This window comes from Gigantopelta aegis, chromosome 13 (genome assembly GCF_016097555.1).
Source record: "Gigantopelta aegis isolate Gae_Host chromosome 13, Gae_host_genome, whole genome shotgun sequence".
Classification (NCBI taxonomy): domain Eukaryota; kingdom Metazoa; phylum Mollusca; class Gastropoda; order Neomphalida; family Peltospiridae; genus Gigantopelta; species Gigantopelta aegis.
In genome coordinates this window covers 4,457,176-4,470,720 of record NC_054711.1, presented here as the reverse complement: position 1 = coordinate 4,470,720, position 13,545 = coordinate 4,457,176, and the positions used below count along the sequence as shown (strand labels likewise).

Genomic DNA, 13,545 nt, shown 5'->3' with positions numbered 1-13,545 from the left:
TCGGAAAGAGAATAAAACTGATTTTCGCCAATTATGTCTTTCATATTAAACTGACAAGTAAATATTTTGTAAATATCGTTTTAATGATACTCTACCTAATTTGGCATTTACTTGTTTGGGTTATCATTGATGTACAAGGTGGTGTTTACTCTTGAACTTAAAAGAAAGATGTCAGTAAACAGGTGATTTGTGCACTTTATTGGAACAGACTATAACACATTTTGATCGACATGTGTCAATTCCATTGCTGTTGCAATATGTGAGTGACCATCTGATGGCGGTTTACCCCTATCCCTTTCCAAAACAAAATATTTGTAAACATTTCTAAGTAACTTTTGAGCAAAACTGTCAAGAACCATTTTTGAGTGTGTGATCTATTATATCGGTATTAAAGGTGCTATGTATTAAAGGAGCTATCTCCAAGTTGCACAATGAGAGCTATTGCAAATACATTTTTTAAATAAAATTTAAAAACTACACTTTCAAATGCCCATACATGATTCTAACAAACTAATTTTATCTACTAGTAGAAAATACATTTTTATTGGAGAATTTTTATCACAAACAGATGTTCACATATAACTATGATATAGCACCTTTAATTAGTGGTTGCAAGCTTGTGTAAATTTCTAACGTACTTATATTGAACTTATATTCACTAAATCTGCTGATAATAATTAATAATTTATGCTGCAATTCAAAATACTTAGTTAACTTGCAGTTTTAAATTAAAAGTTTGTTTAAGGGTAAATGAAACTGACACATGTAGATCAAAGTGTGTTATAGTCTGTTCCAATGAAGTCCACAAATCACCTGTTTACTGACATCTTTCTTTTAATTTCAAGAGTAAACACCACCTTGTACATCAATGATAGCCCTAACAAGTAAATGCTAAATTAGGTAGAGTATCATTAAATAGATATTAATATATATATATATATATATATATATATATATATATTAAATATTTATTTTCCCCAGTCCATTCTGATCATGTCACGGTTTCAGTCAATATCCATTCTCGTATTGATTCCCAAATATGGTTAACCTTGTTACAGTCAATGAAAAGATGTAACGTTTCACATGAAGCTTTGCAGAAGTCGCAAGCATTAGAATCCACGTAATAATCATATACAAAAATGTATTAGTAGTTAAGATTCTGTGTACTATTCTATACTGAAACCATGATAATGTTGTGTCTTTTACACATCGAAAAGGAATAACATAATACTTTTCCCATTTCTTTGTATCATACATGTATCCTTCATTTGCATATTTCAATTGTGCTTTTGGAATGACAGTTTGTGAATTTAACATATCATACATATATTTACAACCGTTTTTGTCTTTTAATAAATGTTTTATCTTAAACGGGAAAACAGGATTTTTAAGACTTGTGAAAGTGTCATCGTTTATGTTTTCTAATTTGTTTATAAATGATTTAACAGCATTTGTTATTGACGCATATTCCAAGAAATTTGTATTTATATGATATTTTGTTATAAACTGTTCGTATGTTAAAACATCACCTTGTTCGTTTAATAAATCATGAATAAATGTGATACCATTATTGATATAATGTTTGTATATAAATGGTTTGTTACCTATACATATTTTGCTGTTATTCCAGATATTAATACTTAATATATCATCCACACTTTTTGGGTTATGAACTTTTTGTATATCTATCCAGCTGGACAGTGTTTCTCTCCAAAACCTATTGCGAATATGTTCTATTTTTCGCGTTAGGAAATAATCACCTTGTTTAATCAAGTCTGTTAACGATATGTTTGTAATTGACTTAAACAAAGTGGTCCACTTTGAGTTATTTAAAAACATTCTTCGAATCCATGTACATTTCAATGCTGTTATAAATTATTTATGTTTATCATTTTAATACCACCCCTTTCATAATCTTGCGTTATTAAATTTCGTTTCAATTTTTCAGTTTTACTCTGCCAAATAAATTTAAAAAATAATGTATTTATATGTTTTATCAGAATTTCATTTGGATTCGGTAAAGCTATTAATAGGTGAGTTAACTTTGGCATTATTAACGTTTTCAATACTGTTATTCTTCCTAAAACCGTCAATCTTCTGCAAGACCATACTCTCATAAATGTTTGTACTTCTGATATTTTTTAATCATAATTCAATTCGATTATATGTTCCATGTTCTCTGAAAAGTTGATACCAAGCAGGTTAAAATGAGTTTGACCCCATTCTAACTTCCATCTCGTATGATGGAATACATCCTTAGAAAACTTTTTCGTTCCTATCCAAATAGCTTTAGATTTGGAAAAGTTTATTTTTAGGCCTAATATATATGCATAGTAGTCTAAAACCGAAAGTGTATTGTACAGGGATTCGGGAGAACCGTCAAGAATGAAACTTGTATCATCTGCATATTGTGAAATTAAATATTGTTCACCATCTATACTGATAAATAAAATATTTACCTGTTAGTTTAATATGAAAGAAATAATCGACGAAAATAATTTTTATTCTATTTCGACACTACTTAAAACCAATTAGACAATCGTAAAATTTGCTTCTTGTTATCATTCCCCTTTCCGTTTCTTCAAAAAATAACTGTACTGTCGTATTTTCATATCACAATCTCACTAATGTCTAATATTTGTTCTCAAACATATTTTATATACAGCACCTCAAACTTGACAAAAAATTGGTTCGAGCACCGTAATAAGTGGAGGAAAATACAACACGACGATAAACGTGTATGCGGAAGTGATTCCTCGGAAGGCTTTGTGTTGTCATTTTGCTTTGTTTTCGTCGAATATTCGCATTTATCTACGGTTTGGTAAACGCATATCATTTGTTTGTCAGTGCATAATGAAAATTTGAACTATAATTACGATATTTAAGAATATTTTAGCGAATATAATGTCTTGAAAATTGCCTACGGGATAGTATCGTAAAATGATCTCAGATGATACTTGATAGAATGTTTTCTTGATTGACAATTTGATGACAATGATGGGTGTGTCACACGGGATAGAGATCATTTGTTTTAAAAATATTGGTTAGCAATGGTTGGCAATGCATTTTATTACAGGGCTCACACTAGAAATGTTTTTAGTTTAGCCAATTTTTAGAAATGTAGAGTATTTCTGTGAAAATCATAAAAATGTGGTTAATTTAATTTTAAGGTCTAATCCATCTATTTTATTAGCCAAAGTCTAATTTTTTTAGCCATTTTGTGTGAAAATTAGCAATTGGCTAATATGGCAGTGTACAGGGTGAGCCCTGATATTAGCATTACAGTACTAACAAACAGTGATATATAGGGATGCAATCGAATCACTACACATTTTTACATGGATTAGAACTAATTTTGAGGGTAGAATGATGGAAATACATGGTAAACGTTAAATACATGAATGCAAATTCATACTAATCATGTCTAGGCCAGGATACCCATAAACTACAGACTTTAGCACAATGCAGTCTAGCCTGAGTAATCTGACGGTAAGAGAGTTGGACGGACATTTGGACAGTTATCAATGCTCTAACCATCAGAGACCAATCTATATAAATTCCGCGCAATTGCTGCCTTCCAAATGGTAGTCATAGATTCCCGCTCTAACACAACAACAATCCTATGTTTGACGTCAAATACATTTACATTGCAGGGCTAGAAATGAAAAAAAAAATCTACATGCACCATGTGCATGCTGAAAAAAAAGTTACATGCACCATTAAAATTCTGCATGCACCAAAAATAAGGCAACTTCGTTTTTTTTTATATACGAAACTATTCGGAATCATTCGGCAATACCTATATTTATTTATTAACAGTACCGGAACGTTATACAACTGCGTTTATTACTGATTCTTGATCAAATTTGAAAATTTCACCCAACGTTAACGCCTTACAGAAATCTATAATAGGCCTATTACAAAAACGTATGAATATTTGTGTTTTGTATTAAGCAAGTTATCAACTTTTTTAACTTGATAAGATCTGTTGGTATAATATAAATTAGCCTACGGAATTCGACGAGAAGTTGCGATTGAAATAATCACTGGCTGACTTCGAGTCAACTACGCGTGTAACGCACCTGACATTCGCAATCATCTGATCAAGTGCCCATATCTGAGGTCGAAAATGTTCAAGGCAGTTACGGTACTTTGTATTGATCACAGATCTGGCGGAGTTCAATTTGTCAGTGACGACAACAACTGTGTTATGCGCGTGGATACCCCAAAGTCGGTCTCGACCACCTTCCCTAATACCGTTCATGGATATAACCGAGATATTGTCGGCAATTTTCACAAATATATTTCACAGAAATGACCGAAAGGGCGCCATTGTTGTAAGTAGGATTATGGGATACAAAATGGATGCGCCCATAAGATAAAAGTTATCGTTTTCATGTGGCAAACAGATTACGAAATGCGTACGCAAAATTCAACAACTTGAGCCTGAATCTGGTAGACAACAGGATACTAGTATACACAATACACAGTACTTGAAAAATATTAGCATGCACTGCGTGCACCCAGTTTTAAAAGTTACATGCACACGCAAATATCAGCATGCACCGGTGCATGTATTAACACTGCATTTCGAGCCCTGCATTGATAATTTTCGAGCTCCCTGATAAAAGAAATTTCACATATTAATCACTAATACACACACTACAGGAAGAAACCAGTCAGCAAATACATATTTAACCCGGGTTTTTCTTCTGTAGTGTGTAGTAAATACATGTACCTCACAATGATAAAAATTATGTTGTAGCAGGGTTAGCTCTGGGTTAGCAGAATATTTTGCCAAATTGTCTATTATATATAAACTTCCAAAATAGCAGAATCGTGGAGAGGCATTTACATAGTCCTACAGCCTGTTTGCCGATCCATTTCATTTATTTCAAATGAATAAATATTGTTTAAAAAAAAAAAAAAAACAGAAATCCAGTAATTTTCTAACAAAATATCAATTATTACATGAAATTATTTCGCCAAATAAAAATAAAATTTGCCAATTGTTTTTAAAATTTGCAATTGGTGAATTTGGTGGGTGCCAGAGCTAGCCCTGTGTAGGATGATTTGCTGATTGCTGTTGCAAATTGTGCATACATGAACAAGTTTGTAAACACAAAAATGTAAAATGGAAAGATGAGGACCTGGGAGATACATGTACATAACAGAATCACAACCTAAATACACATGTGGATGATGTATAAGATAATCTGCAATCAATTTTGCCAAATATGTCACCATTTGTTTTTCTTTGGTGACTAAAACATTTCATATATTAAAAATTGTAAATTTTTGTGTTTCTTTTATTATTCATATACATTTACAGTAGAATCTCGTTGGGTCAAATTCGGAAGGGTCGAACACACCACAACACTCGAACCAAAAACAGTCCCGAGTTACACATACACAATGTTGATTGAATGGTTGGGTGGTTCTACCCGATGGGTCGAACACTTTCTCGAGCACGGACGGGTTCTAGCCAACAGGATTCATCTGCAAATTTTGAAAGCATTTAGCGAATTTTATTTTAGTTTGGCGAAATAATTTCATGTAATAATTGACATTTTTTAGAAAATAACTGATAATGTCTGCAATTTGTTAAGTTTAATAGACAATTTGGTGAACTGTTTTACTCACCCAGAGCTAGCCCTGACAGTGTGTATTATTAATTTCACCGTACTCTGTTTGTTTTTCTGATAGATTTGGATGATGATACAGACCTCTGGTACGGTGGATTATCAAGGCTCGGGAATCGGTCGTACAGTAATGTAGATTGTTCGAGCTCATCCAGTCATCATGAGTTTTGAGAGTCCAGACAACGAGAAACATTTCCCTGGTCTGTACAAGGCTGGAGTTGTTCCCGACCAGCTGTCAGGTACGGTACTAGATCGAGTGATCTCTAGCCCTGTTGTGTTTAAATATGTGCAGGGCTTCTAGATTATGGTAGTCCCCCTCCTGTGGCTAGTGATATTCAGTGTTGGGCTAGTAAATAATTAGTATAACTAGCCTGATGGCTAGTGGAAAAAACCCCTTGTCAAATGCTGCATTTACATATTTTGTAAATATGAATATCTTGTCTCCTCTTTCTACCCCAAACTAAGGATTTTAAAGCTCAATCTCCCTCTTTAGGTGATGTATCGGATTATTACTTTTAGTAATAGTAAATAATTAGTATAACTAGCCCGACGGCTAGTGGAAAAAAACCCTTGTCAAATGCTGCATTTACATATTTTGTAAATATGAATATCTTTTCTCCTCTTTCTACCCCAAACTAAGGATTTTTAAGCTCAATCTCCCTCTTTAGGTGATGTATCGGATTATTACTTTTAGTAAAATTGTATTTATTTAAAGTAGGGCTAGTACATTTTTAATCAAGGCTAGTACATTTTTAAAATCACTGATACCATGGCTAGTGGATTTTTATAAAATTCTAGAAGTTTAGAATTTTAGAATGTATTTAGTGTTCTAGTCCAGATCTAAACATTTCCCTGGTCTGTACAAGGCTGGAGTTGTTCCCGATCAGCTGTCAGGTATGGTATTAGATCGAGTGATCTCTAGCCCTGTTGTGTTTAAATATGTGAGAATAGGGCTAGAGTGTATTTAGTGTTCTAGTCCAGATCTAAACATTTCTCTAGTCTGTACAAGGCTAGAGTTGTTCCCGACCAGCTGTCAGGTATAATACGGTACTAGTTTGAGTGTCTTCTAGATCATTTATGAGTTAAGGTATGTGCTGTCTCTGAGGGAACGTGCATATAAAAGATTACTGGATGTTAATGCAAAAATGTAGCAGCTATGTTTTCTCTCTGAGAATTATTACTAAATGTTTGACATCCAAAAATAATTGGTTTAAAATGTGCTATGGTGTCATTAAAAATGATTTCATTCTTCTCGTTATTTCAGTGACGGAAGATGACTACGAGAAGCAGTCGAAGAAGAAAGAGCTCGGTCTGGGTAAGAAGAAGGATGGAAGAAGGGATAAGAAGGAGAAAGGGTACACACAGTTTGAGGAGGAAGAGTCGGAAGAAGAGATTGTACCGATGGACGACATCAAGTAAGTAAACAGTATTGACAACATCAAGTAAGTAAACAGTTTTGACGACATCAAGTAACTAAACGGTATTGACGACATCAAGTAAGTAAACGGTATTGAAGACATCAAGTAAGTAAACGGTATTGACGACATCAAGTAAGTAAACGGTATTGACGACATCAAGTAAGTAAACAGTATTGACGACATCAAGTAAGTAAACAGTATTGACAACATCAAGTAAGTAAACAGTATTGACGACAGTAAGTAAACAGTATTGACGACAGTAAGTAAACAGTATTGACGACATCAAGTAAGTAAACAGTATTGACGATAGTAAGTAGACAGTATTGACGACAGTAAGTAGACAGTATTGACGACAGTAAGTAAACAGTATTGACGACAGTAAGTAAACAGTATTGACAACATCAAGTAAGTAAACAGTATTGACGACAGTAAGTAAACAATATTGACGACATCAAGTAAGTAAACAGTATTGACGACAGTAAGTAAACAGTATTGACGACAGTAAGTAAACAGTATTGACTGTGACTATTATTCATTATCTTGGAAATTTTGGTATGGGACGTAGCCCAGTGGTGCAGTCAGTCTAGGATCATTCCCTGTCGGTGACCCATTGGGCTGTTTGTCGTTCCAGTGCACCACGACTGGTATATCAAAGGCCATGGTATGTGTTATCCTGTCTGTGGGATGGTGCATATAAAATATCCCTTGCTGCTAATGGAAAAATGTTGCAGGTTTCCTCTATGACTGTGTCAAAATTACCATATGTTCGACATCCAATAGCAGATGATTAATAAATCAGTGTGCTCTAGTGGTGTCGTTAAATAAAACAAACTTATTATTGTTCTTCAGTATTGTTCAGTATCTCTTAGAAATTTTAAAACAAATTCTATTTATTAGATATTAAACAAGCTTCCATTTCGTATCATGTTTATATCCTGAGTGAAATAATTTAAGATTGTCAAGGAATTTAGTGAGCAACAAATGAAAATTATTTCACGAGGGACATAAACAAGGTGTGAAATGGTAGCGAGTTTAATATCCTATTTATTACCCATAATCAATTTAATTTATATAACTGAACTCATTTGATTGACGTTCCGGTAAGGTAACAGTGTGCCATTCATGTGACTAAAAAGATTTTGTAAAGGGAAGTAACTCACTGGACTAACTAGTCACAAAAAATTTATTTTGTTTTAACGATACCACTAGAGCACATTGATGTATTAATCATCGACTATTGGATTTGAAACATATGGGCATTTGGAACATTTGGTAATTTCAACATATATTCTTAGAGACAAAACCTGCTACATTTTCCCATTAACTAGTAGCAAGGGATCCTTTATATGCACTATCCCACAGACAGGATAGCACATACTATGGTCTTTGATATATCAGTCGTGCTGAATTTGATGGAGAAATATCCCAATGGGCCTATCAACTGGGATCAATCGGAAACCGACCGTGTATCAAGTGAGCGCTTTACCACTGTGCTACGAACTGTAGTGATACCTCTCTGTGGGGTGTAGACGAAAGTAAGCTGTGAGAGGACGTACAACACACATTTCCAGCCATGGGCAGAGGAACATACAGTGTCCATTCTCAGCATGGGGTGAGACGTAGCCCAGTGGTAAAGCCCTCGCTTGATGTGCGGTCGCTTTAGGATCAATCCCCGTCGGTGGGCCAATTGGGCTATTTCTCACTTCAGTCAGTGCACCATGACTGGTATATGAAAGGATGTGGTATGTGCTATCCTGTCTATGGATATCCCTTGCTACTAATGGAAAATTTAGCGTGTTTCCTCTCTAAGACTTTATGTCAAAATTACCAAATGTTTGACATCCAATAGCCGATGATTAATACATCAATGTGCTCTAGTGGTGTCATTTAAAACAAAACAAACTCCATCCTCGGCATAGTGAAGAGGTTAAAAATGTCACTTACATGTATATGATGTGTACCTGTATGAACTGAGGTAAATTTACTAATTTTGTGTGCTCAGCTTTAACAGAACTTTTGTTTCCTCTTTTTTTTTTCAGAAGTCCATCAAAAGTAAAGAAAAGCAAACCAGGCTTTAAGTTCCCGGCAAGAAAAGATATTTTTGTCAAGAAAGAAAAGGTTTGTTGATTTGTTTTGGTTCATATAAACCATAGTAATTAAAATAGACCCACATGCCCTCTGTTCAATCAAAGAAAGAATTGTTAGATGTACATGTATTACAAAGAAATAAAATAATTTCTAAAATGTTATTGAAGGAAAGAACGTTACCAATGTTCGAAAGGTGATATTTAAATATATATAGACTGAAACAGTTTTCATTGTGGTTTAGATTAATTTGTCGATGCCATGTTTATTTCCATGACAACATTTATGATACGAATAAGCTCCAGTATAATGTTAAAAAGATGAAAATAAAATAATTATATTGCATATCCAGTACATTACATTGGTGATGTTTTGCAAATTGACCGTTACTGTTACGTATAGTGACAGTTCATGTCTTTGAGTGTAGTACGTTGATCTCGCAAGAATTTACTCCCCGTTCTTTACCAATGGGGCGGGACGTACCCCAGTGGTAAAGCGCTTTCTTGATGCACCATCGGTTTAGGATCGATTCTTGTCGGTGGCTCCATTGGGCTATTTCTCGTTTCAGCCAGTGCTCCATGACTGGTATATCAAAGGCAGTGGTATGTACTATCTTGTCTGTGAGATGGTGCATATAAAAGATTCCTTGCTGCTAATCGAAAAGAGTAGCCCATGAAGTGGTGACAGCTGGTTTCCTCTCTCTATATCTGTGTGGTTCTTAACCATATGTCTGACGCCATATAACCGTAAAAATAAAATGTGTTGAGTGCGTCGTTAAATAAAACATTTTCATCCTTCCTTTGTTCTTTACCAATAAAATGCCCTGTTGGGGCCTATATGTAATAAATGTTTCCTCGCTAATATATCATTTAAATAATAATAATAAATAAACAAGACTTCTGAGAATGCTGCCATCTATAAGTCACTAACCGTGCTGAATTATTGTATATAGCTTTATCAGGTTCTGTTACAGATAAAGTTTAACTTTCATGGTGATTTACCCATTTTTGATTTACGGCCCTTGAATGTGAGAGATACGAGAATTTATTTGGCCCGGTAAGGAATATATGGCTTTAGCAGAACTATTTTTAGAATGCTTGTTAACGAACATTAAAATTTCATTGATATCCATTTTAATTGCAGCATGTGCCTGAAGAAAAGAAGGAGAAGGAACTTAAAAAGGAAGAAAAAGACAAGAAGAAGGAAGAAAAAGATGGAAAGAAGCAAAAAGTCAAAGGCAGGAAGAAAGGAAAACATAGATTTTCTCTAACAGAACGGCCTGAACAGGAAACCGGTAAGTTTTGATTGGACAATGAAGGAAAAGAAATAAACATAGGTTTTAGACTTTAAATAGCTGTAGCTTGAAACGTGCTGAGGTGCTGTTAAACAAACATTCCTTTCCCTTTTTTAAAAACATTTTACAAAAAACCCCACCCCAAAACAACAACCTCCTGAATCCCACCCCAAAACCATGGACATTTTTGCTTTAAAGACTAACTTTATAATAAAGTATGTCAGTGGGTCCATTGTTTTCTTCCTCATTCTAGCCAGTGCACCGCGACTGGTATATCAAAGACCGTGGTATGTGTTATCCTGTCTGTGCATATAAAAGATCCCTTGCTACTAATGGGGCGGGATGTAGCCCAGTGGTAAAGTGTTCTCTTGATGTGCGGTCAGTCTGGATCGATCCTCGTTAATTTGCTTATAGTTTGTAATTTTATTATAAAGTTAACCTTAAAGTTTAGCAACTTAATACTAAGCTGTCATTAAGCAAAACAAATGTTTAACTTTACAACTTAATACTAAGCTGTCATTAAGCAAAACAAATGTTTAACTTTGCTACTACTACAAATACAGTATTTATTTCAAAGCAACAGTTGCCTCGCCTATATTTGGAATCCCTCTGGCTCAAGCTGTGGAGAGAAATCGCTGTCACGATGGGATAGAACTTCCGGCAATCTTCCGAGAGTGTGTCGATTATATAGAGGAGTATGGTAAGTTAATTCACATTCATCCATCCATTCATCTATTCTAAAAGATCCATCTATTCAACCATCCTTCTATCCTATCGTTTCATTTATCCAATTGTCCATCCATTCATCCATCCATCCATCCATCCATCCATCCTTCTACCCTAACCCACCCACACACTCATCCATCCATCCATCCATCCATCCATCTACCCTAACCTACCCACACACCCATCCATCCATCCATCCATCCATCCTTCTACCCTAACCCACCCACACACCCATCCATCCATCCATCCATCCACCCACACACCCATCCATCCATCCATCTACCCTAACCCACCCACACACACACCCATCCATCCATCCATCCATCCATCCATCCATCTATCCATCCTTCTACCCTAACCCATCCATCCATCCATCCTTTTACCCTAACCCACCCACACACCCATCCATCCATCCATCCATCCATCCATCCATCCATCCTTCTATCCTAACCCATCCATCCATCCATCTATCCATCCTTCTACCCTAACCCATCCGTCCATCCATCCATCCTTCTAACCCACCCACACACCCATCCATCCATCCATCCTTCTACCCTAACCCATCCATCTATCCATCCTTCTACCCTCACACACACATCCATCCATCCATCCATCCATCCATCCATCCATCCATCCTTCTACCTAACCCACCCACACACCCATCCATCCATCCATCTATCCATCCTTCTACCCTAACCCAACCATCCATCCATCCATCCTTCTACCCTAACCCACCCACACATCCATCCATCCATCCATCCATCTACCCTAAACCACCCACACATCCATCCATCCATCCATCCATCTATCCATCCTTCTACCCTAACCCATCCATCCATCCATCCTTCTACCCTAACCCACCCACACACCCATCCATCCATCCATCCATCCATCCATCTACCCTAACCCACCCACACATCCATCCATCCATCCATCTATCCATCCTTCTACCCTAGCCCATCCATCCATCCATCCTTCTACCCTAACCCACCCACACACCCATCCATCCATCCATCCATCCATCCATCCATCCATCCATCCATCCATCCATCCATTAACACTACCGGTTGTTTTCAGGTCTCTCGTGTGAGGGGAGATATCGAATTTCTGGAGTGATGTCTAAAGTACAGCACCTCAAGGACTGTTACAACAAGGGTCTGTTCATCTATCCCTCCATTCGTCTGTCCATCCATCCATCCATCCATTCTTCCATCCTTCCATCCATCCATTAACACTGTCTGTTGTTTTCAGGTCTCTCGTGTGAGGGGATATATCGAATCTCTGGAGTGAAGTCTAAAGTACAGCACCTCAAGGACTGTTACAACAAGGGTCTGTTCATCTGTCCCTCCATTCATCTGTCCATCCATCCTTCCATCCATCCATCCATCCATCCATTAACACTGTCGGTTGTTTTCAGGTCTCTCGTGTGAGGGGATATATCGAATCTCTGGAGTGAAGTCTAAAGTACAGCACCTCAAGGACTGTTACAACAAGGGTCTGTTCATCTGTCCTTCCATTCGTCCATCCATGCATCCATCCATCCATTAACACTGTCGGTTGTTTTCAGGTCTCTCGTGTGAGGGGATATATCGAATCTCTGGAGTGAAGTCTGAAGTACAGCACCTCAATGACTGTTACAACAAGGGTCTGTTCATCTGTCCCTCCATTCGTCCGTCCAACCTCCCATCTATCCATCCATCCATTAACACTGTCGGTTGTTTTCAGGTCTCTCGTGTGAGGGGATATATCGAATCTCTGGAGTGAAGTCTAAAGTACAGCACCTCAAGGACTGTTACAACAAGGGTCTGTTCATCTGTCCCTCCATTCATCCGTCCATCCATCCTTCCATTCTTCCATCCATCCATCCATCCATTAACACTATCGGTTGTTTTCAGGTCTCTCGTGTGAGGGGTTATATTGAATCTCTGGAGTGAAGTCTAAAGTACAGCACCTCAAGGACTGTTACAACAAGGGTCTGTTCATCTGTCCCTCCAATCGTCCGTCCATCCATCCATCCATCCATCCATTAACACTGCTGGTTGTTTTCAGGTCTCGTGTGAAGGGATATATCGAATCTCTGGAGTGAAGTCTAAAGTACAGCACCTCAAGGACTGTTACAACAAGGGTCTGTTCATCTGTCCTTCCATTCGTCCATCCATCCATCCATCCATCCATCCATCCATCCATCCATCCATTCTTCCATCCTTCCATCCTTCCTTCCATCCATCCATTCATCCATTAACACTGTCGGTTGTTTTCAGGTCTCTCGTGTGAGGGGAGATATCGAATCTCTGGAGTGAAGTCTAAAGTACAGCACCTCAATGACTGTTACAACAAGGGTCTGTTCATCTGTCCTTCATTCGTCCATCCATCCATCCAT

At 36.7% G+C, this 13,545-nt stretch overlaps 1 protein-coding gene across 3 annotated transcripts in view; it reads left to right on the top strand.

Annotated features, from left to right (window-relative positions):
* The window catches only part of LOC121387368 (ralA-binding protein 1-A-like), a 60,897-nt gene that overhangs the window by 18,255 nt on the left and 29,097 nt on the right, over positions 1-13,545 (top strand). The window contains exons 1-6 of one of the 3 annotated variants that reach the window (XM_041518438.1): positions 2,743-2,821; positions 5,707-5,881; positions 6,907-7,057; positions 9,100-9,178; positions 10,289-10,439; positions 11,023-11,139. In XM_041518438.1, coding sequence (XP_041374372.1) covers positions 5,803-5,881; positions 6,907-7,057; positions 9,100-9,178; positions 10,289-10,439; positions 11,023-11,139 — 577 coding nt within the window. In that variant the 5' untranslated portion in view covers positions 2,743-2,821; positions 5,707-5,802. Of the gene's footprint in view, positions 1-2,742; positions 2,822-5,706; positions 5,882-6,906; positions 7,058-9,099; positions 9,179-10,288; positions 10,440-11,016; positions 11,140-13,545 lie in introns of those variants that run through there. The other 2 variants (XM_041518436.1, XM_041518437.1) reach the window with 2 other exon arrangements.